The 24,075-nt window shown below is 33.7% G+C and overlaps 2 protein-coding genes across 2 annotated transcripts; both read right to left on the bottom strand.

Moving 5' to 3' along the window:
- Positions 1 to 10,958: 10,958 nt before the first annotated feature.
- On the bottom strand, positions 10,959 to 14,108 carry LOC107815816 (LIM domain-containing protein WLIM2a-like). Its single transcript, XM_016641453.2, has 5 exons — positions 13,848 to 14,108; positions 13,570 to 13,672; positions 13,451 to 13,470; positions 12,914 to 13,003; positions 10,959 to 11,336 (listed from the first exon to the last, which is right to left on the bottom strand). The coding sequence occupies exons 1-5, from the start codon at positions 13,980 to 13,982 to the stop codon at positions 11,082 to 11,084; spliced, it is 603 nt and encodes a 200-aa protein (XP_016496939.1). The 5' UTR covers positions 13,983 to 14,108; the 3' UTR covers positions 10,959 to 11,081.
- Positions 14,109 to 14,933: 825 nt separating this feature from the next.
- On the bottom strand, positions 14,934 to 18,263 carry LOC107815817 (remorin-like). The gene is made up of 5 exons (XM_016641454.2): positions 17,963 to 18,263; positions 17,539 to 17,589; positions 16,867 to 16,954; positions 16,140 to 16,221; positions 14,934 to 15,356 (listed from the first exon to the last, which is right to left on the bottom strand). Exons 1-5 carry the CDS (start codon positions 18,138 to 18,140, stop codon positions 15,159 to 15,161), a joined length of 597 nt encoding a protein of 198 aa, XP_016496940.1. The 5' UTR covers positions 18,141 to 18,263; the 3' UTR covers positions 14,934 to 15,158.
- Positions 18,264 to 24,075: the final 5,812 nt, after the last annotated feature.

The following is a 24,075-nucleotide window of genomic DNA, read 5'->3' as shown; positions in this document are numbered from 1 at the left end:
GACATGTGTATCACCTCTCTTATCGGGAGCCATCCCAAAGTCCACTCAACTTACTTGCCATTAAAGATCTTAAATGGGATATACAGGCTTCCACCCCTTCTGGAGATTTATAATCTTTTATTCTTTCTTCATAACTCTCGATGAAATTGTCCTTGCTTGGACCATATTGCATGAACTTGGGGTGATGTCGGAGATGTTCAGTCAACCACATTTGCAACAAAATATTGCATCCTTCGAAGAATTTTGCCCCGGATTTACATAAAGTCAATGCCCGATAAATGTCTGAGAGAATGATCGGGGCAAGGGTGTGATGTTCCTTGGTAGTGAGGACTTGTACGACTCTGGCTATGCGAATATCAATCGTCCACTCTTTGTTTGGGAAAACCATGATTCCTAGAAAAACCACCATGAAAGCGAAGCGTCGATGAATCTGCCAGGTGTCCTTGTTTTGTTTGTTGGTAAGGCCCTTTTCATGAATTTCAAATCCATCCGGCTTTCCGAACCTTGAATATAGAAAGTTGAAAGAACAACACCCTTTGACAACGTTGCTTTTTCTGATTTGATTACTGATATTCAGAAGACTAAAGAATCGGTGTACTGAGGGAGCCTTTGGGAATATAAGATTCTGGTTTCTCAGATCTCCGTCAAAACCGGAATATCCAGCTATTTCTTCCAATGTGGGAGTAAGCTCGAAATCAGAGAAGCAAAAGACATTGTGAACAGGGTCCCAAAAGTCACTAGCGTCGTAATCAAATCATTGCGTGGTTTAACGTTCATAATATCTGTGAGAGCTCCCAAATACTTAATGACCCATTTCTGACCATCTCCTCCTAACTCATGCCACCACATTTGAAGCCGAAATAGAAACTCATCTACATCTGTGAACGGTGAGTTTTGGATGGTGCTCATTTTGTACCTATGAGCGATGTTAATTTTAAAAACTCAAAATCAAGACTCATTTTGAAAAAAAATCATTAATATTAAAAACAAAACATTTCGATGAAGAAGGTTTAAAGGCTGTGTTTGCTGACCGGCAAAATATTTTTTTATTTGAAGAAAAACGACCAAAGGCGGTTGTTCTTGCAAAAATAGCATTCCGTCGCCCTTTTGGGGACATTCGGCATATTTTGGACAAGAATGCATCACCTTACTTATGACAACACCATGACATTTATGTACCCACACTTTTAATTATTTATTATCTATTTTTTTTAATAAATAGTTGGGCCCGATGTGGGTTGCCTACGTATCTCACATCTGGCGAGAATCAAACTTACGTAGTTCGAAATAATAAAACTATTTTTAAAAGAACACGACATTTCCTTCCCTTCTTAAAATTTCGACAGAATTTCAAAATGTTTTGGAAATTATATTTTTTGGAAAACAGCCGATTTTTCTTTCTCGGTTCTCACATTGATCTTCCTTTTCTAACTTTTTCCTATAGCTGGTCAACATGCAAATCCGAAACAAATGAATGCACAAATAGTAAGTAAGATGCATCAGGATGGTCTTTTCATTTCGGTGCACCTATCCTAGACAGACCCAACCCTTGTGTTGAGTCTCCGAAGTCAAATGCATATGATGCAAATAACGTTCCTACTAGGGATCCGGCATGAAGCTGAGTTATTCTAAGTGTAAAACCTGTGGTATACTGTTCTAGACATGGCTTACCCAAGCGGACATCTTGAGCCGAAGTGGGGGCAACGTATCGGGAGCACGAAAGTCTACCCGGCCTAGTTACTTGTCCCAACTTCGTTCTATTTGGTATGACTTCTAACAGAAAGGTGGGTCACGCACACGTGTGCACCATAAATTCAGAAGACTCAGAAAGAAGAAGGGTTTCGTAACAGTTTTATATATACAATTCAGATAATATCAAAGCGGTAAAAAGCAACATTTAGCACATTAGGCATCAACATGTAAAAATCAGATAATAAATAAAGACAAATAATACAATTATTCTAAGCTCGAATTCTTGAACCCTGAACTAGAGATTCTGGGTTCGTTCCCCAGCGGAGTCGCCAGAGCTGTCACACCTCCTTTTTACCTACACCCCCCCGAGAAGGGAGTATATAAGGGAGTTTTTCCAATCAAAGGACAATCAAAACGAGATTTTTTTATTTATTTCATAGTTGCCACTTGGGAGATTTATGGTGTCCCAAGTCACCGGTTTTAATCCCGAATCGAGGAAAATATGACTCTGTTTAACAGTTTGCGAACCAGAAATCCGAGTAAGGAATTCTGTTAACCCGGGAGAAGGTATTAGGCACTCCCGAATTCCGTGGTTCTAGCACGGTCGCTTAACAATTTATACTTGGCCTAATTATCTGACTTATTACACATTTTAAACTTATTGTGTATTTTTAACTTTTATTACCACTTTTAACTTGATTATTTGTAATTATAGAATTGTCTTGAAACGAATCACGCATACGTATATTTGTTTTATTTTTATTTTTTTATGTAAAGAATCATGTCACGTGTACATGTACATAATTAAATTAATAAAAAAATTTTATATTATAAAAATGAATTTGGTCGAAGTTGCGCGTGCTTAAAACAAACTACGAACATTTGTCAATTTTGTATGATTAAATGGTAGGCGGCACACCTCATACTATATGAGCTAATTTAATTTAATAACCTCCGAAAACCCATTTTTTATTATTAAGAAGGTTTGCTCGGAGTTGCGCGGACGCATACTCCGAATTTAGCTTTTAGAATTGTAATCATGCCATGCGAACGTGTGCGCAATCACAATTGTATTTTAGACGGCCTTAGGGGTTTCTCTACGAATATTCAACAATTATCCCTAAATCGAATTAGTATTGCTAGGGCCACAAGTTATGGGCTAGCTACATTGTGAAAAAACAAATGGGCTAATTCGAAGCACATGGATTTGCAGCCCAGAAATGTTAATGTAGAGAAAGGCCTGACAGCTTATTTGCTTGGCCCATATTCTTTGCTTGAAATTACATCCTTTAAATCTGGTCACATGACCAGTTCGAAGATCCAGGCGAGCTGGACATAATCCCCAAGAATTAGCATAAACCATTGTCCAAAACCTGATTTCTTAAAGCCCAAAGCTATTTCTCTAATAATACATTTGAAACGTCCTCGCAAAGAATCATACCTCCGGGCGTATATTAAAACTAACGATTGAATTGTGAAGACTGACAGTAAAGCTATGACCCGAATCCAGCAAACTTTAGTGGAATAAAACAAATTTCGATATAAGAACGGACAAAGATAACAAAACCCCAACTTCTGAAAGATAAACCTTACGATGAACACATTAGAACAAATGCATATTTCCTGAAAAATGCAGGTAGGTCCTGGGAAAATTCTCCTCAGTAACCAAACCTATATCATGAGTAGCATGATATAGGGAAGGTCAAACTCCTCTACACATTCTAACAGTTTCCCAAAGACATGAATGGCATTCATGAACAAAACATAGGTGTGGCTGAGCTTAGCACTGACTTACACCATTATAATAATCCAATAATCTAACATTATTTATAATACACTGGTGAAAATCCCAAGTCTGAAAAGGAAATAGACTACAAACTATATGACTAACTACTCATAATGATTGACGAGATAAATGTGCAGAAATCACAAAAAAACAATAGCTTCTATTTGAAAGAACAAAACAACAATTTCCTCTCGATTTCATAGGCTTCTAGTCTAGATTTACTTCAAGGTTCAAATGTCCTTACATACCTGGAAATGAAAGTCCAAAGGAGGTAAGACCAGCAGTAATAACAACAGCAATCACCAGCAGCAACAAACAGCCCCAATCAAACAATATCTCGTACAACTTTAAACCAAATTTGAAGACCAATTCTAAACCTTTCTCACTCAGGTGAATTGAAATTGTTTCATAAGTTTAAAATAATTCTCAATCAGTGAAAAATTCAGTGGAACAGTAGAATTGTCTTCCTGTGTGTGTATATCCGTGTATGTCTTAGCCCTCAATTTTCAAAATTCTTAGAGTTTAAAGCTCTTTCTCCTAATAAATCTCTTAAGCTCTCTTGTTGTATCTATTTCCTATCCCCCTCTCTCAGAATGTTCTCCCTCTCTTATACAGACCTGCCTTACCTTTTAAACCTACTGCCCGACCCCTTTTTCCACTAAAATCTGAATTTTTCCACTTAAAATCCCACTAAGGAAAACTTTTCCTTATTTTCAACCCCCCATTCCCTTTTGTTCCCCATTACCAAATTAATTTAAAGACATCAATATCCCACTAACAAAATACTAACATTAAAATATTATCCTAACTGTTTCATTCCCAAATCAACCCTGAAACCCCTTAATATTACTGCACCTAATACAATTATTCAACTGTATTAAAACTCAATTCTGAAATGTGTTCAAGCTAACAAAGATTTAAAAATTAAACCTGACTAACATCTATAACCAAACTTATTGACAGCTAAATGACTAAGGTTGAATTCCAATTGAAACAAATGAACTGAATTTAAATCACCATACAGAACTCAACAGAATCATTTAAACTGAAATTGAAAATTGAATAAAAAATGCACATGAATGCAAGTTCATTGTCAGCCTACTGACAATGCCCTGAAGTTAAGTGTCCACAGATCAAGCATACACAACAACCATTTGACGAACTTATTGGTTTACAAACAAGAATGAATTAATCGACGAGGACTAATTAACCGATTACCTACAACAATTGATAACAATCAATTTGAAAATAGATAATCAGGCAATTTCAATCGGCATTGACAAGAACAGAGGTTTATAACAACACAACTAATCGACGAAACTTATTTGAATTGATTATGCAGCCTATAATTATACACAACAAAGAACAAAAATAAATTCGACCAAATAAAAAGGTCTGATGGAGAAGGAAAGAATAATCGACAAAACTGAAAAATTAATATAACAATACTAAACACATAAACAGACACTTAAAATATCAGAAAATAGAATAAAAGAAAAAAGGAAAAATACCTTAGATAAAACAAAGAACAAACAGACTTGAATCGAATCGAATTTGAACTTCTTTTGAGGTCAAACGGACCTTAATCGAGTGTTCTCAACCAAGAACACTTCGACTAAGGTGAGTTAAACACCCAAAACCTCTTAAAATTCGGACAGAAACTAGTTTTGGTTTTTCTAGGGTTCTGTTTGTTTCGATTTGGGGTTTGAGTGTTTCTAGCCAGATTCGAACCAAACCAACGGTGGTTTGGTCATGAGGGAGGTCAAGGGGTGCCAGGGTATGAGTTCAAGGTAGATTGGGGTAGGTCCAAGTTTTGCTCGAATCTTCGATTGAAGATTCAAGAAGCTGGAGGTTGATTTGAGGCAAACGGTTAACAGATCCATAACGAGGGTGGTCAGGGGGTGCCTTGGTGTGAGTTTGGGACTGGTTGGGGTGGGTTTCAAGTTTGCTCGAATCTTCGATTGAAGATTCGAGAAGCTGGAGTCTGATTCGAGCAAAACGGTTAAGTGATTTGTGGAGGGGGTGGTTAGGAGGTTCAGGGGTGTTATTTTGGTGGTCACCGGCGTTGTTGTCGCCGGCTTTCAAGCGAAGGAGTTTCAGGGCAACTAGGGTTTGGGAGGGTTGCTTGGGTCCGTCTATGAAAGAGACGATGAACAGGGTATGGCTTAGGGGTTGTGTGAGGAGAGGGGTTAGGTTTATATACGAAAGGGATGGTCTAATCCTGGCCGTTGGATCAGGCACGATCAATGGCCTGGATTAGTTCATTTAAGGGAGACAATGTCATTTTGGGGTAGTGCTGGGGTGGGTGTGGTTCGGGGTAAGCGGGTTGGGGTCGGGTTTGGTCAATGCTTTGGGACCGTTTGATCGGCTGAGATCAACGGTCCAGATTGAAACGTGTCCAAACGACGTTGTTTGGTTCTGGTGGGGGTGGACCAGGTATGGTAGACGGGTCTGGGCTGGTTTGGCATGGGTTTGGACGGATTTTGTTTGGGCTTGAGTATCTTCTGGCCCAAATTTGATTTCCTCTTTTTTATTAACTCTTTTTCTTTTCTTTTCTTCTTTTTTTTTTCTCAAAATTAAACTTAAAGAGCCTACATTAAATTATAGAAGACCTAAGTTAGCTTAAAAATATTAATTAACTTTAATTAACACCCATCACAAACAATTAAACACTTAAATTAAAAGAAAATCACACAATTTGACCAAAATACAAATAATATGTTATTTTTGTGAATTTTTATTTTTGTAAAACACCTAATTATTAATTAATTCCAAAATATAAAAATCCAATCCTAAATGCAAATTCTATATATTTTTGTATTTTTAATGCATTAATAAAATTAAACATGCACACAGATCTATGCAAACAAACAGGAAAATCGCACAATATTTCCTAAAAATAACACATAATTAAAGAAAAGACCTAATTTTGGGGATTATTTTGGAGTAATTCGTATGAGGCAAAATTCACGTGCTCACAATAGGTACTCATCATTACACCTATATGCCACTCAAATGGATTTCACATATTAAATAAGTCAAGGGTTCCTAATCCCTCGAGTCAAAGTGAGACACGACACTTACCTCGCTCTACGAGCCACGCAATGCTCAATTATCGCTTTTTCTCTAGTATCTATCTTCAAATCACTCGTATCTTACCACAATTAACTCAATAACATCAATTATCACTAAAGGAATCAACTAAAATGCATAAATTTAGAATTCCCAAACTTTCTCCCAAAAAAGTCAAAAACCGACCCCGGACCCGCTTGGTCAAAACTCGACGTTCAGATAAAAATCCATTTACCCATTCACCCCCGAGCCGGGATATATAATTGATTTTGGAATTCGACCCCAATTCGAGGTCTAAATCCCTAATTTCTCAAATCCCTAGTTTTTACCCAAAAACCTCCAAATTCTACCATGGAAATCTTAGATTTTAGGTTGGAAATTCATGAAATGCGATGGGAAATTGAAAGAAAATGGGTAAGGATCACTTTCCAAAATTTTGGAGAAGAATTGGTCTTGGAAGAATCACCTTTAGGGTTCTAGGATTTGAAAATTTGAAGAATGAATGAAAAATCCCGTCTAACTTCACTTTTACACAGTTGCAGATGTCGCATTTGTGACTATTGTGAAGCTCGCAAATGCGAGAAACCTATATGACTCATTTGATTACGTCTATATGAAGATCCCTAAAGGATTTAAAATGCTTGAAACATATAATTCAAAGTCTCAGAAAATGTACTCGGTCAAATTTTAAAGATCTTTGTACGGTTTAAAGCAATCTGGACGAATGTGGTATTATCGCCTCAGTGAATATTTGCTGAAAGGAAGTTACATATGTAATGTTATTTGTCTATGCATTCATAATTTGATATACTTAGTGTTTATGTTGATGCCATAAACCTTGTTGGAACTTCAGAAGAGCTCCAAAAAGCAATTGAATATCTTAAGAAAGAATTTGAGATAAAAGATCTTGAAAAGACAAAACTTTATCTTGGTCCGCAAATTGTACATTTAGCGGACAAAATCTTTATCCATCAATCTGCCTATACAGAAAGGGTCTTAAAATGCTTTTTACATGGACAAAGCGTACCCATTGAGTACACCAATGGTTGTTCGATCACTTGAAGTGGATAAAGATTTGTTCCAACCTCCAGAAGAGGATGAAGAACTCTTTGGTCCCGAAGTACCCTATCTCAGTGCAATTGATGCACTAATGTATCTTGATAATGCTACAAGGCCTGACATAGCATTTTCTGTTAATTTACTAGCAAGATATAGTTCTTCTCCTATACGGATTAAGAATCCGTTCTTACCTCCAAAAGAGGATGATGAACTCCTTGGTCCTAATATACCCAAATCTCCGCACTGTACTCTCTTTCCCTTGCTCAGGTTTTTTTTCCACTAGGTTTTTCCTGGTAGGTTTTTAATGAGGCAGTTTGCAATGTATATTATTAGTGTACTCTTTTTTCTTGACTAGGATTATTTTCCCCAAGGGGTTTTTCCTAGTAAGGTTTTAACGAGGCACATAATAATGAACATCTAAGGAGGAGTGTTTTGAAAATATTTTTGTGGATGTCCATTTATTACTACGATGTAGATAATTTTCCTGAAGAAGATTATCCATTTAGTACTCCATTGAAGTTTTCTACAAGCAGCTGATGCAGGCAGGTTGCAAGCACCTCAATGAAATGACTTGTAGCAGCTTCTTGGTTTGATGAGAATAATTTAAATTGATCTGAAACAGTGGTGAATAATATTCTCTACAAATTCAACTTTTGAGAAGATGTTATACAAGATTGGAATGCGGAGACTCGAATATTTGAAACAAGGTTTTCATCAGGGGGAGTAAAATACGCGATACACTCTTTTTTTCTTACTAAAGTTTTTTCCCACGGGGTTTTCCTTATAAGGTTTTTTCCCAACGGGTTTTCCTTATAAGGTTTTAATGAGGCACCTAGCAATGCGTATTATTAAATATGTGTACTCTTTTTCCTTCTCTAGGATTTTTTCCCACGGGATTTTTCCTAGTAAGGTTTTAATGAGACACATTATCTTTTAATGAACATCCAAGGGGGAGTGCTATAAATATATATTATATTATGGATGTTTATTCAGTACTCCGTTGTAAATAAGCTTCCTGAAGAAGCTTATCCATATGTGACTCCGCCGGAAATATGGTTATCTATTTAGTACTCTATTGGAAATAAGCTTCCTGGAGAAGCTTATCATTTCGGTACTCTGTTATGGATAAATATTACCCCCGACAGAAGATTATCTATATTTGGTACATTAGCAGCTTACAAGCAACTTACAAGAAGCTTACACACTAGCTCGTAGTAGCAGCTTACAAGCAGCTTACACAACAGCTTGCAGTAGCAGCTTATACAACAATTTCCTTTCTTTTATAAATAGAGGAGATTTCAGTTCATTATGTACATGAATTTGAAGTTGAATAATAAATCTCTCTCTACTTGTCTTTGATTTCTTTACTTTGAAATCTTTATTTTATAACACAGCCTACTAATAATATATTTTGCTAAGCTGTGAATTTCAATTTATTGGTCAAGTGGTCAAAACGTCAAAACTAAGTTTGACGACTGTGATAGACAGCCAAAAGGTAATTGTTTTTAATTATGTATATGGAATCTTTGTCACAATTGTGTCTATAAATTTAGAAGATACAACAGATTCGAAAAAAATGATTTCTTTATATATATAGGACTTAATGTGTTTCTTGCACATATAGGTCAAATTAAAATACAGTAAGAACATAACATGACATTTTGTATAAAAAAGTATGCATATATATTTTTAAAAAAATAGCTCGATACATAAAGTATTCCGCACTCATGCAAAGTAAGAGAAAAATGGTTAATTGAAAATAAGAGAGGTTAAGAACAACTTTTGCAAAAAACATAATATTGTTAAGTGAAACTGTTGAAAATAATTAAGATTATCAGTTTGTCATCACAAGGTTAAAAACTTTCATAAAAGGTAAAACTTTAAATTGAAAGAGTTGATTTCTCTTCGTGTAGCTACAAAAAGGTTTCAGTTGCTAAGTTTGAAGAGTTAATTTTTCCAAAGTTTGAAGAGTAAAGCTAGATTAATGGTCCTTATATTTGTAATAACGTCTATGTTTACTACTCTAACCTAAAAGATGGCGGGTTCCTCATGCAGTGTTTAGAACGAAATTTGAAGGAACAAAACCAAGAAAAGATTATTATTTTTTGGTTGGGTTTATCTACTCGATATCCAGTATCTGCATTGGAGCTTGACTATTTCTGAATTCATGTAGCGTAAGGCCCATTTAAGGAGAAAACGCTCCCGAACAGGATTTTTTCCATAACCATAGTTCGAACAAGATTCTTCTAAAGGAGAGATCATATCCATCCCACCACAACCCATGCCGGTTAAAAAAACAAGAAAAGATGATCTTTGATTCATACTCATCATTGTCTTTACAAAACAAACAATTTGATTAGGCAATCGATTGTTAGGGAATATTTGTAATAAGGAACTTGTAAAATGGAGTGTCATGATAAGTTAGTCTAGATTGTTAGATTTAGAATGCGTGTGATGTCATATGTTTTTCCTTCTTTCGTGATTTCGTCTATATTTTGCATTCAAGTATATTATATTATACACTAGCCTAAATGTATCATTAGAATTAAGACCTTATTATCGACACTAAAATTTGTGTTTAGTCTATTTGGCGCATGCATTCACTAATCCATTAACTCATTCATAATACATTGTTATGACATTATAATTAAGTTCTCAATATTGTCAAGAAATATTGGCTTTGGTCAATCTTACTTATAAAAATCAATATGCATTAGGTTGAAATTTCAGCAAATATATAATTCGAATTCATAATTTCAAAATCCAGTAAATTCAACCTAAAAATTTTAAAGGTTGAAAAATCCGGAATTTGCCTCTTAATCATCAATGTAAACTAGTGACCTACCAATAATTCTCTCTTATCATGTTTATTCGGTCATTCCAACATAGCTACATTTTGATCAATGATGCAAATATAGATGCATGTTGTTTAAGTAAAATTATAAGAAAATACATAGAATGAGTAAAAAAGACAGTCCAGTGTACAAAGTATTCCGCGTTCACGCAGGGTGCGGGGAAGAACCACACCCCCAAGGGAGATGTTGTAGACAATGGCGAAGCCAGGAATTTTCTGAAGGGTGTTCAAACTTGAAATAAGTAAACAAAAAATTCCAACAAAGGGTGTTCAATATACGTTATGTACCTCCAAAACCGAATATTTTACTTATATACGCAATGTTATTTCCGACAAAGGTGGTCAATTGACCGCCCTAATTTAAGCGCGGCTTCGTCCTGGGTTGTAGATAATCTACCATAATACAAGCATTAGTAATTGCTTCTATAGCTCGAATAAGTCACATAGAAATAATTTTATGTTGCTCCAAGGCTCCCAAAACACATAGAAGGAGTGTGAATGACAATTCGCAAATATATTATATAAAAAAACATATGAAGAAATTAGGGAGGGGGGAAAAAAGGAAATTAGACAATTGCTAAAATAATGTTGCAAACTAGGTATATTGTATTATTATGACTAATCTTTTGTCTCCTCTGGTTTAATTGGTTCTTCAGCAGTAGCACTAGAGCCTTCTTGATCATTTTCATTTTTCTTAATTGAAGCAGTTTTGCTGAGATGGTTGTAGGAACCTTTTTCTTTGAATAATTGAGAGAAATGAGGTTTGCAATAGAGTCGTCCATCAAATGCAGCATAAGATGATGTTGTAAGTTTGCAACCTCCATGTCCACATTTGAAGCATAATTTGTGGTACATTTCACCATCCACTGTCACCTGCATGCATGTGTTAATTTTTTTGAATAAAAAGAATTTATTCAGAGGCAAATTTGAGATTTTAAGTCAATATTTGTAGAGCCACTATATTAGGAGTGAAAATTTGAGTCGAAACCCATTGAATCCGCCCACTCATTCAAGGTTGAGCCTAGACCTGTTAAATGAGCCGACCCGACCCGAACCCGAACGCGTTGACTCTTGGCCCATGAGTCCTCAACCGGGCCGAGCCGGTTCACTTTCTTATAGGGGCCGGTTCGGATTTGATCCATTAATCAAAATATGTTGACCCGACCCAGACCCGTAACCCATAATCCCTTAACTCGAGCCCTTATGGGCCGAATCCAATTTAATTAAAAAAAGTTAAAATCTAATAAACAATAAAATTTTCAAGCTTTATACATATATACGAACTTGAAATTACTACATGTCCTTGAAACCCATTAGAATAAAATAAAAGAAAAATCATACTTCGTTAACATGAAGACTTGAGAAACATATGGAATTCAATTATTTCTATAACTAATAGTCTAAACCATATGGAATTCAACTATTTCGACAAGATGCCTCATAGTGTTTGATATTATATTCTTTCTTCAATGTTTGGATTCATTTTTTTAACCACTTGTCTGAATATATATATATGTGTGAGCTGGTCCGGGCCGGTTGACCTGTGGGTCAGCTACCGGTTCCAGTCCGGTCCGATTCAGTAGTCAAAATATTATAGCCCGGCCCAGGTCCATTAAATTAATGGGTTGGTCCGGTTAGGGTTTCATGGGTCATGGGCCGATTAACGGGTCAATTTTAATGGGTTATGTGGGCCGATTCGTGGGTCGACCCGGCCCATTTGACAGGTCTAGTTGAGCCGTTCATTATTGTACTCAGTTCATCTTGACTCATTCCATCTCAGCTCATTTAAAGTTGGTTGATTTTTAACTCAAAATGATTCATGAACACCTTTGCTAAAATATTTTTTAAATGATTCTTTTTATTTTATTTGCTATATATGACAATAACAAAAGAAAAAAAATCGTATTTGATAATTTAATAATTCATAAGAAAATAACACACATTAATTAATTAAAGAAAAAATGACATTGGATATTCGCTCTCAAAATAATAGCCGAAAAATATACATTTTTTTGTATATATATACATTCTATATTTTATATATAAAACTTATACAAATTTTATACACTTTTTCGTCTACCAAATATAAATAGTTTCTGGCGCGAGCTAAAATTGAAAAGAGCCTTTAATGGACTATGACCCAAGTTTTAGCCCATCTTGACTCAGTTTATCTCAGCTCAAGTAATTTTTGAAAGGGTCATTGGCCCTTCCATTTATTGATTCATTCATTTTGACCCCCACAAATCAGCTCAACCTGCCCATTTGACGCCCTTACACTAGGTAATTCATCCATAACTACTATGGACGAATTGAAGGTAGGAACTTGATACTAAATCCTACTAGCAACCCACTTATGTATATATCAAACTCTGATTCTTGAATAAAAAGAACTGAATATATGTTGACATTAATCAGTTCGAAATAGGGGTAAAACAAAATAAACTACTTACCTTTTCTAAGGGGTAAACTGTCTTCTTACATGCGGCACATTTATCTTGAGTACCAGAAAAGAGAGCCGAAACTCTGCTAGGGCTTCTGTTCTGTAATAACACAAGTATACAAAGAATAAATATCGTTGTTATGCCATAATAATATTTAAAAAAAAAAAACAAGAAAATAAAGTGGAGTCAACATGTGATATATATACATAAATATAATTTTTTGACATAACTCCGGCGAAGGAGTGCCAATTGGTACCCCTTCGTATAAGGTGGCTCTGCCATTGATTGTGCTCCACCGGTAAAACAAAGATTATTGTTTTGAAGGAAAAAAAACTAGTCAAATGAAAATAATATTGAGAAAATGAGTAAATGTTGTCAAAATTTTTTTATCTAGCCCAAATATATGTGATACGTATGAACATTAAAGTGCATGGTACAAGATATAAGATTAATATTATTGTATTGATTTAAGATGAATTTTCTCTGATCACAATATTAATGCTACACGTAAAAATATTTTAGCGCATGTAAATATATGATACGTACCAGTTCATTTAGCTTCCCCACTGCTCAAGAAATAAGAAAAATAAACAAATAATTAGGCTAGGAAATTAATGAATAAAAATTGTTGGCCTTTTTAAAATGCATTAATTAAAACGACTAACATGATGTAGAATGCTTCAACGAGGCACCTCCTTTCTCCTTGAGGATTTGTTCAAAATGAGGCTTGCAATATAAAACTCCATCAAGGGTTGAATAATTGCTCAACTGTAATCCCAAAAATTAAAATAAATGTATTATAAGAAGCTTAAATTTAATATAAAAATACCATTAAAAACTGTAGATAGCAAAATATTCGATTCTGTTACTCAGATTCTCTTATGTACATGAAAATATACATAAGAGATTATACACAAAAAATAAAAAAAAATAAAAATCTTACTGCAAGCCTTCCATTGCAATGGTTGCACCTAAAGCATGTATTATGATAAACAACTCCATTTGTAGAAATCATCTCTGCAATATAAACAGTTTTTTCACAAGCTTTACATTTCTGTTGGCTTCCTGAAAATGCCATTTTTCTTTTTGATTATTATTTCAAGTCTAATTGGGAATTGAGATTTGAAATCCTTTTCATTCAAAAGTCTATAGCAAGGATTTCAATCTCTAAATTCCCAAAGTTATAACAATAGAAAACAAACAAAAAATATTAGTAACATGGTTTGCTATTTCTTTCCACTAATTAGAACAAACTCCATAAAACGAGTGGAGAAGCAAATTTTTTGCTAACGCTGAAGCCACGTAATGAAAAAGTAGTTAATTCAGTTGGCAGCTAAAATATGAAATTGGAAAAGTAAAAAATAGATCATTTTAAAGAAAGTTTAAAAGATAATTAAAGGGAATGAAAAAGGAAACTTATTACTAATATTCATCGGAAATCAAAGTAAATGTTCACTCACTTGAATAGGAATGCAAGTGATGACACTTATAAAGCATTAACACATAAAGGAAAAACTGTAAACACATAAACATCTAGCAAATAAAATAAAACAAAAATCTTTGCATGGCTGACAAAAGATTTTGGTTGATGTTTGGCACAATTCTTCTTAGTGTCAATTTGATTCCAAATTCGAAAATACACAAATATTAAGACACTTTTGCAAAAATAACCATATTTGCAAAAATAGCGGATATGGTTCCTTCATCCTTAACTAGTGTCTCGGGTTTGAGACTTCAGAAAAAAGAAAAAGAAAAATCCTAGTTGGGAGCTCTTGCTCCTTTAATATTCTTTATTTTAGTGTAAATTTACAGTGGTCAAACGTGATCATAGTGTATGCTCATGATCAATTATTTAAAATTTTAAGTATTATCTATGAATACATAACAGAACTTGGCCAAAGCCAATGGGTGCTTCAGCATCCATACTTCAAAACGTAAATCCGCCACTGTCTTTATGTGGCATGAATCCGGATTAATCACGGCCTCAAAGCGGATATCGGACACCAAGTAAGAAACAAAAAAGAAAATGAAAAATTAACCAACTTAACAGAAATTCTGAGTTTTTGTTCCACATGATTGTTCTTTCAAAAATATAAACAAGAACTTGCTCTATACACAAAAGGATCAATGATTAAGCAATTATACCCAAACAACTCAAAGAAATAAAACTAGAAAAGGTCATGGTAACAAATAAGGAAAAAACACAGTGCTGAGTCTGCATATGACTGTTTTTGAGAAATTTGAAAAAAAGAATTTAGCGGCCAAAGCAACCCAAGAACTTTTTGGGAATTCCAGTTTCACGAAATTTTGCAGCAGTTTCCTCTACTTTTAGAAAATCTTGGCCTCGATTTGCTTCAATGAGTGCCCTCTTCTCTTCTGCTTCCCTATGAATTACAGCCATCTTGTTCTTCATCTTCTCTGCATATTCTGCTTTCTTCCTCTCCAATTCTTCCTGCTCGGATCAGAGGTACATGAGAAAGCATATATATGCTAGAGACATAGTTAAAAGCTTCTTACAAGAGTTAAAAAGAATTGAATTTTCCTTTTTCAGATGTAAAGAAAGTCTTAGAACAATGGTAAAGTTGTCTCCATGTGACCTATAAGTCACTTGTTCGAGTTGTGAAAACAATCACTAATGCTTGTCAGTGGCGGAAATAGGAATTTCACCAACGAGATTCAAAAAATAAAAAAGGTAAACATGCGAAGAAGTTATGGAATTCAACATCTAATATATAAATGAAGAAATAAAATTTGACATTATATACACAGCGTAATTTCGGCGAAGGGGGTTTGACTGAACCCTCTTCCCCCTACCTAGCTCCGAGCATTAGGGTAGTCTGTCTACATCACATCTCTTTGGGTGTGGTCCTTCTCCAAACCCTATGTGAATGCAGGATACTTTGTGTACCGATTGAAAAAAGAAGAAGATATAACTCTAGTGAAAGCTTCACACATGCTTCTTGTAATTAACCAACAAAGTAAGTTCATGTAAATTAGTCTTAGGAAATCAGAAAAATGTGATCTTGAACTAAACAAGCAACAGTAATTTCTTTCATATATTAGTATTTAGTAAACTAGCAAAAGTAATTCTTATCCCTAACTCATTTAGCTATTAAAAGTGGAAACAATAGGAAGTTGCATGCTTGATCAGTAAAAAATGACACCAGGGTTAAAAAAAAAAACTCAAAAAGTGACAGCAGTTAAATGATATGTACTCAGTAAATCAAATTTTCACCTCAATTTGTTTCAGCTCAAATTCTATAGTTGCCTTCTTAGTGTTCTCCCAAGCTCCAACAGCAGACAACTTTTTAAATGCCCTGTTATTTGTTGAAAATGATGACTATTATTAATAATCCAAAACAAAAACCTTACATGAAAATTGATATCAACAGATAAATAGTGAAATATTTACTGTGACAGTTTAGACGAATCTCACATCGATAAAATACGAGAAAGAAGTTGAGTATATAAGTAAACAAACCTTAAATTCTAGTGACGCATTTTAAAGTCATGTGACCTATGCCAAAAGCGAATAGTATCACCAGTGGAATAAACTATTATACATACATATATAGGTGTTGCAAATTCCTGTGGATTGTCATCCTTTATTCTAAATAAGCATTTCATTTAACATTGTGATATTTACGTGTCAATTTTTATTTCCTAAAACAATTTTTCCATGACCTAGATGAAATAAAATTACAGGACCATAGACTAGTACAGAATGCCAATAATTCCTAGAAAGTTAGATGTAACACTATTGAAGGCACATTCAGTTCATTTTGTGTTCACCTAACAAATAAAAAAGTACGCTTATTTTCTCTTTCGTTTTTTTTTCTTTTTCTGTTGATATTGATTGCCAAAATGAATGAATGAATGAATAAATAAATAAATAAATAAATAAATGAATAAAAAGGAATAGAGTGGGATAGTCAGGAGGGGAAAATCATATGGAGTAGTACTTATTATCAGCCTTTGCTTTTTCATTGTCTTCCCATGCCTTGATCAAAGCCAATCTTTTCTCTGATTCAACTTTTACAAGGGCAGCATCTGTAAAACCAAAAATACCATAATAAAATTATAAAAACCAATAATCGTTTCAACAGTAAAAAGGACAGTCCGATCTACAAAACATCTCGTGTTTATGTAGGGTTTGAGGAAGGGTTGCATCTCAAGGGTATGACGTAGATAGTCTACCCTAATGCAAGTATTAGGGGCTACTTGTACGACTTTAACCCGTGACCTATAGGTCATAGGAAGATAAATTTATCGTTGGTTCAATACTTCCTTTCCGCGGTAAAATAGGGAAAGTTATTTAATGGGGAATAGGAATATTAAAGTAAAAGATTTTGAGGGGAACAGAAACAATACTTACAATATTAACTTATTAAGCCTTTTACACTATAATTTTTCAATTAATGGTACCTTTAAAGATTTCACTTCACCAACCTTTATTTTTCTTTTTTTTTCTAAAAGCTTATTCTTAATAATTCCCTTAACCAGACAGTTTCCAAAATGTTCTCATTTTGGAAATAATTCTCAAAAATACCCCATAATTTTATAAATGAAAAATAATAAAGGCGAATTAATTGGTCAAAACCAAAAACACAAAAAAAATCAGCTGACAAATTTACCTCTGTCGTTGGAATTCCCTGTACTTTTCTGAATTCCAGAATCTGCAGCCTCTGTCAAAAAAACAAGATTTTAACCAATCAACACTCCTTAAATTAAAATGGCAAAAATTAGTCCTCAAAGCTACAATAAAGGGTCGCCCAATATACAAAGCATCCCGTATTTACGTAGGGTTTGAGGAAGGTAGGATGCGATGTAAATAGTCAATCCTAATGCAAGCATTAGTGACGGCTTTTACGGCTCGAACAAGTGACCTATAGATCACACAAAGACAACTTTACCGTTGCTTCAAGCTCCCTTTCATCCTCCAAACTACAATATACAGTGACAAACCAAGAAACAGAAAGACAATTCTCTTATATGTAAGCAAAAAATATACACAAAATACAATAAACAAAAAATATTTTAAAAATGAAAATTATATACTTTCTGGAGCAAGAGGAGGAGGTTTGGAGGGAGAGATTTGCTCTTTATTATCCTCTATAAATGGAACAAGAGCAAGAGCATTTTCTTCAACTTTCTCTTTTGGCTCATTTTTGTTGTCATTTTCTTGAGTTTCTTGAGAATTTATTGGAGAAACTACAAGAGTTGCTTCTTCTCCCATTGATTCTATCTTAAATGAAAATGTTGTGTTGTGTTTTTGATATAAATATACTAAGCCCAAATAAGAGTAAAATGAAAATACAGAAAACAAAAGAAAGATAAAGGAAGTAGAAAGAGAGTAGGTAGAAATAGATATAAAGGAAGCTGCCAAAAAAGGTTATATAGAGATAATCATAGATAGGGAAGGATTATCTTTCTCTAATGTTAATAAGAATTCTTATGAAAGTTAAACTCTTTTTAAAATTTTGAACTTGATACAGATAGATTTTTTTCACATTATCTGTGATTATAAGTTAGTTATCATTTTTATCAGATTACTTATTTATGCTTATCAAATATTTATATAGTATACAAACATTTTTGCATCATCATTACATAAGTAATTAAACTCTTTTTCAAAAGAACAGTTTGGGAATGTATCCACCTTAATTTGACTGTTACACGAACCATAATGGTTCCGACTTAATCACATATGAATTTTAAATTACAAGTACCTACACCCCAAGTTTTGTACACGGCACTCAACTCACAAGTCACAATCATTTTACGCCACACTAATGAGTAAATTAAAAAGGTTAAATAATTAACCCAAGTAGCCACCCACCTAATTGCTTAAATTGAAAATAGTCGGCGGATATAATATATATATATATATATATATATATATATATATATATATATATATATAATCCAAAAAGTATTTTTCTTTACTTCATTGTATAATTTATGTATAAAGCTAAAAAAAAGTAAACAATAAATTTGACTGGCTATTTATGTAAATCTTTTTTTTTCTATCTGTCTAATTGTTTGTGGATAAAACTATCTAATAATTGTGCTGATAGGATGTAAGAGATACCCCGTGAAATTAATGGAAATGAGCACATCACGGATATAAAAAATAAAAATTAAAAAGAACATGACAATTGTTCTCAAGAAGAATGTTGATTGAAGAAATTATTATCTTTTCTCCGATCCGGTCCACAATAAGTGACCAATTTTCTTTTGGCACGTCCATTAAGAAAATACTAAATTCTATACAAAAATACCTAGTATGACTAAACTACTCTTAGTTAAATATTTAATGTGAGGAGTAAGAAAACTTTTTAGGGATATGTACATAAGGATAATTTTGTAAAAACAAATTGAATTTTTTTTATTATATAAATGGACACTTATTTTGGACCAAAATAAAAAAGCAAATTTGGTCATTTATTGTGGACCGGAGAATATCTAATTAGCCGGTATTAGTCATCAACTAGATTTTCGAGGTAATGAAATAAGTAGGAGTAATTAATTAGTAGTAAAAGTTAGTAATGCTGATGATATTCTGTCTTTTGCTTTCCTTGTTTTGCCAATTGTAAAGCATCAGCGTTTACGGTTTCCTGATTCTTGACACATAAGGCAATCGTGCTTTATCATCTAAAGTTGACAAGTAATTAATCTTTATTAATTCTCTGGGACTATATTATATTTAAGGTTGAATAGTTCAACCCTTACGAGTACTATTTATACAACACTGACACATTTGTGAAAGTTGGTATTCTATAGCGTAATACGCAAAAGATAACGCCAACACACTAATTGATGACGAATGAATTAACCTCATTGGCAAAAATTTAGGTGGTGTTTAGATATGATTTTGGTTCAGTTTTTAGAAATGATCTTTCTAGGAAAAGAAAAAAAAAAGCTCTTTCGTTCGGATCAGTCTCTAGGAAAATGTTTTTCTATTTTAGTTTTGAGATACTTTGCATTGGACATGCTGGAAAAGTTTCCCGAGGTTTGAAAGTTTGACTAGGTTTTGTTTTTCGAATTTTGATATATAAATGTAAACCAAACTAATCAAATCTTTATATAGTTAAACAATCCCTACAAAATGATAGTACTTATCTTTTACCCCAAAACTTTTCACCCTAATTATAGGCTTTTAATAATTTATTACTGAACCTTCGGCACTAATTTAGCGGCAAAAGTCAGATTGATTTGGATTTGGATAATGTTATAGTAACTAAGCCAAACGGACCAAATTCATTTTCTCTTTTTTTTACAGAATTGATGACAATTAGAAAATTTGTGATCATAGTTCTTCATTAAATAAAGACGAATGTCTTCACGATGTTGCGACTTGCGAGACGCCTGCGTTGAATGTGAACACTCTCAGGGAAAATAGCATGGACTAGTAAATTTTTGGACTGATAATTGAAAAATATTAGGGGTATACAAACCAAACCGAAAAATCGCACAAAACCGATTAAAAACTCCGACTTGATTTGCTTTAATTTGGTTTGGTATTGAGTAAAAAAATTTGAACCAACCCGACATATAAATATATAATTTTTATATATACTTTTAAGATTTTATATAGAATTTTCTTTAAAAAAAAGTCTAGAAATACTTAGGATTCTCTTGCGGGATATAAATTTTAAAAGAATATGAAGTGCTCCATATTTATTGACCTTAAATAATGGGTTGTATGATCACTTTCTTATCAAGTGTTACTGAAATGTGTCTATCTCTTTGTTCTTCCATATTCATATCATATGTTAAGATCTATTAAGTTCTTACTATATCTTTTTCAAATGTGAATTGATTATTAATATTTAGGTATCATATTGATTTTTATGTTTGATTACTAAATTCGGTTAACCTGAAAGTGCATATCAACGCAAAATTATTGCCAGATGACTAAAAAAAATAACTTTTATGTATTACTAAATTCTCCCATAAGAATATTTTAATCGATAATATGTTTGTCAATTTTTTATATTTTTGCTAAATATATATTTACTTATCAAATATTTAACAAAGTAAGATTGGAATAATATGTAAGCAACAAAAAATCCGAAAAATCAGACAAAATTGAACTAATCCAAACCGATATAGTTAGTTTAGTTTTGATAAAAATCGAACTAACCCGGTCCATGTACACCCCTAAAAAATACCATCATTTTCAAAGTCATTAAAAAATAATCACTATTTTGCGGAAAACGCCAAAAGTTCTAGTATAATATGTTGGATTATGGAGCTCCTACGTATAAACTTCCAGCATATTATGTTGAAACTCCAGCACACGAAAGCTCCAGCATAATATGCTGGATTATGGAACTCCCGTGTATAAACTTCCAGCATATTATCTTGAAACTCCAGCACATTATGAAATTCCAGCACATTGTGATGGAATCTCATATGTAAAAATTTTGAACTCTAGCGTATTATATTGGAATTTTTTCGAACTTTTAATGTTGTTTTTGTTCAGATATGTTTACATGAAAAAAAATTACTTTTGAAACAGTAGTTATTTTGTTATTACCAATTGTAAATTTGACTATTTTTAATTTTTTTGTGAAACTATCATCTATGTCCATTTATAAGTAACTCATTACAAAAATTGACCAATTTATAAAATATTAATATTAGCCAATTAACTATTTGTAACAAAAAATTCAAAATTTGCTCTTTTTTTGAGTGGGTGTTATTAGAATAGATTGGGAACATCTTAAGGAGCTTGAATCTCAATTTTGGGATGATTTTGTGAAGTTTTGAGGTGGTTTGAATTGAAAATTCGAAGTAAAAACTGAACATGAAAAAAAAATATGTGTCTCATTTGTGTATCACTTGTGTATCACATGTATACCTATGTGTGAGATACATGCGTGATACATGTGTCGCAGAAATTTTTTTTTAACTCGATTTAATTACGAATTTTGATATAAAACCCACCTCTAATTTTCCTCAAATTTTATATATTGACTTATCTATATGTTTTCAATGAATTTCAACAATACTCATTGAAAAAGTTCTTTTTTTGCTTAGATTTTTGGAATATTGTATTTTTTTTTGTATTTCATCACCTTATTTGCTATCTCATTCATGAAATTTCCTTTCCATCGTGTATCTAATGTTGCTAATCACACTTAAAAATATGGAAGGAGATTTTTGCATGTGATTCTTTGAGAGAAAGAACCTTATTTATTTGGTTTTTTAATTTTTATATGTGCTTGACTAGTCTTGGTAAGTCTATGACTAATGGCTAAAGGTTGATAAGTCGAGACTTATTTGAGACATTTGTGTAAGTTTTTCTAATTTTTTTCCCACACTCGCACGTAGGGGTGGCAAATGGGCGGGTTGAGTTGAACTTGGACGGGTTAAAATGGGTTAGGTCAATAAATGGGTCATTGTCTAACCCAACCCTAAGTGTACTTGGGCTAAGATAGGCTGGGTCAAGATGGGCTAAACAATAGGTCATAACCCAACCCGCCCAACTTGACCCATATTTTAGAACCATACTCATCTTGTATAAAAAAGTCTTTTCCCTTAAAATGTATAAGTTGAAAAATATTTTGAGGGTGGGGGGTTGGGGTGGGTGAGTTGGGTTGGGTGAGTTGGAGTGGGTGGGTGATGCAGAAAAACGAAAAAATAGAAAACAGAAAATTGAAAATACAAAAAAAAGTAAAAAAAAAATTGAGGGAGTTTGCGCGGAGTGGTGCAGAAAAACAAAGAAAAATAGAAAAATTGTAAATACAAAAAAAAAGTAAAAGTAAAAGAAATTTTTTTGAGGGAATTTGCGCGGGGGGTGGTGGGAGGTGATAATTGCACGGGGCGCCCTATTTGGTCGCCCCATTTAATATATACCCATTTTTAAAAAAAGTTTTAACCTGTACCCAGTTTTTAAACAACTTCAGCCCCTTTCTCCTCCTCCTCCTTCGTTTTCTTCTTTTTCTTCTTCTATTAACAACTGAAAGACACTATGATTAATTCTCTAATACTACCACCATTTCTTATGTTTGACCTAATTAAGCAACCTTCAATCAATTATTTTCTGTGTTTATCCTATTTCTCAACCACTGCTAGTCACTTTTCTGGCATCCCAGAAGTTGAGTCATTCTAGTAACCCTTTCCATTCAATTTCTAGTATCCTGCAATGAGTATCCGACGGTTATCAGGCTAGCTATTTTCATTCTGGTGAATTTCCAATTTTCCACAACTTAGTAAGCATGCTTGTTCCTTTGAGCGGCAAATGCTTACTGAATGTATTTAGCTGGCTCAAGCAGGTCCCTGTATCGCCAGTTACAAAACAAAAACTTCATCTCTAGAGAAAAACAAAAATTTCAGTCTCGTCTACTAGAATGCTGAAATTTTGTGTGATTGTCTTTGTTATTTCAGCCCCGTATGCTGAAGTTACGCGAAAAAATGGGTACGCTTGCAATTATTTTTGCAAAGCAGACACAAGTTAAAACATGACCCAAAAAGCGGATATAGAAATGAGTTAATTTGGGCTCAGCCCAAATTGATCCATGAGCTAAAATATTTGTAGTCCAACCTATTAATCTCTGAGCGAGTTCGACGGGTTGAATGAGTTTGTGCTCAAATTGCCACCCTGCTCACACGTAGGCATGATGGGCTTAAAATGTTTCAGTTTGGCAGTGGACTCAAATCGGCCCACATTTGGGCTAGTTGGTTGTCTTTGATTTCGATTACCAGAATTTGAGAAGCAATTTATGATCAACGCCTTGAAAAAAAAAGTTGGAAATCGTTCTGAATTTTTTCCGGACAAAGTAGTCTTAAGCCTTTTGAAATGCGTTGCTACGAGTAGCTAATTACTCGGGGGAAATTCAAAAATAGCCAGATTTATAAGTGGTCAGTTCAAAAATAGCCCAGTTTTAAATGTAATCAAAATTTAGCCACTTTTCATGTAAAGATAAATTTGAGTGAAAATACTGTTCAAAACCTGAAAAATACGCCAGTATATTATGCTGGAGTTCCAGCATAAGTATACTTGAACTCCAACATATTATACCGGTCCAGCATAATATACTGGAGTTTGGAGCACCGGTGCTCCAGTCTCCAGTATATTATACTGGAGCCAGTAAAGTATACCGGTCCAGCATAATATGCTGGAGTTCATACACAGGTGCCCGAACTCCAGTATATTATGCTGG

Source organism: Nicotiana tabacum, chromosome 1 (assembly GCF_000715075.1).
Source record: "Nicotiana tabacum cultivar K326 chromosome 1, ASM71507v2, whole genome shotgun sequence".
Lineage (NCBI taxonomy): Eukaryota > Viridiplantae > Streptophyta > Magnoliopsida > Solanales > Solanaceae > Nicotiana > Nicotiana tabacum.
The sequence above is the reverse complement of the archived record's forward strand: the minus strand, read 5'-3'. Positions and strand labels throughout refer to the sequence as shown.

What these genes read in the sequence shown, in the direction of transcription:
- LOC107815817 (XM_016641454.2), bottom strand. Translation starts at nt 18,140, where the DNA reads ATGGGAGAAGAAGCAACTCTTGTAGTTTCTCCAATAAATTCTCAAGAA. An exon ending in AGGGAATTCCAACGACAGAG is followed by an intron (nt 16,955 to 17,538) that starts GTAAATTTGTCA and finishes TTGGTTTTACAG; the next exon opens with ATGCTGCCCTTGTAAAAGTT. An exon ending in AAAGCAAAGGCTGATAATAA is followed by an intron (nt 16,222 to 16,866) that starts GTACTACTCCAT and finishes AACAAATAACAG; the next exon opens with GGCATTTAAAAAGTTGTCTG.
- LOC107815816 (XM_016641453.2), bottom strand. Translation starts at nt 13,982, where the DNA reads ATGGCATTTTCAGGAAGCCAACAGAAATGTAAAGCTTGTGAAAAAACT. An exon ending in GTTGAAGCATTCTACATCAT is followed by an intron (nt 13,471 to 13,569) that starts GTTAGTCGTTTT and finishes TTTCTTGAGCAG; the next exon opens with TGGGGAAGCTAAATGAACTG. An exon ending in CAGTTTACCCCTTAGAAAAG is followed by an intron (nt 11,337 to 12,913) that starts GTAAGTAGTTTA and finishes ACATGCATGCAG; the next exon opens with GTGACAGTGGATGGTGAAAT.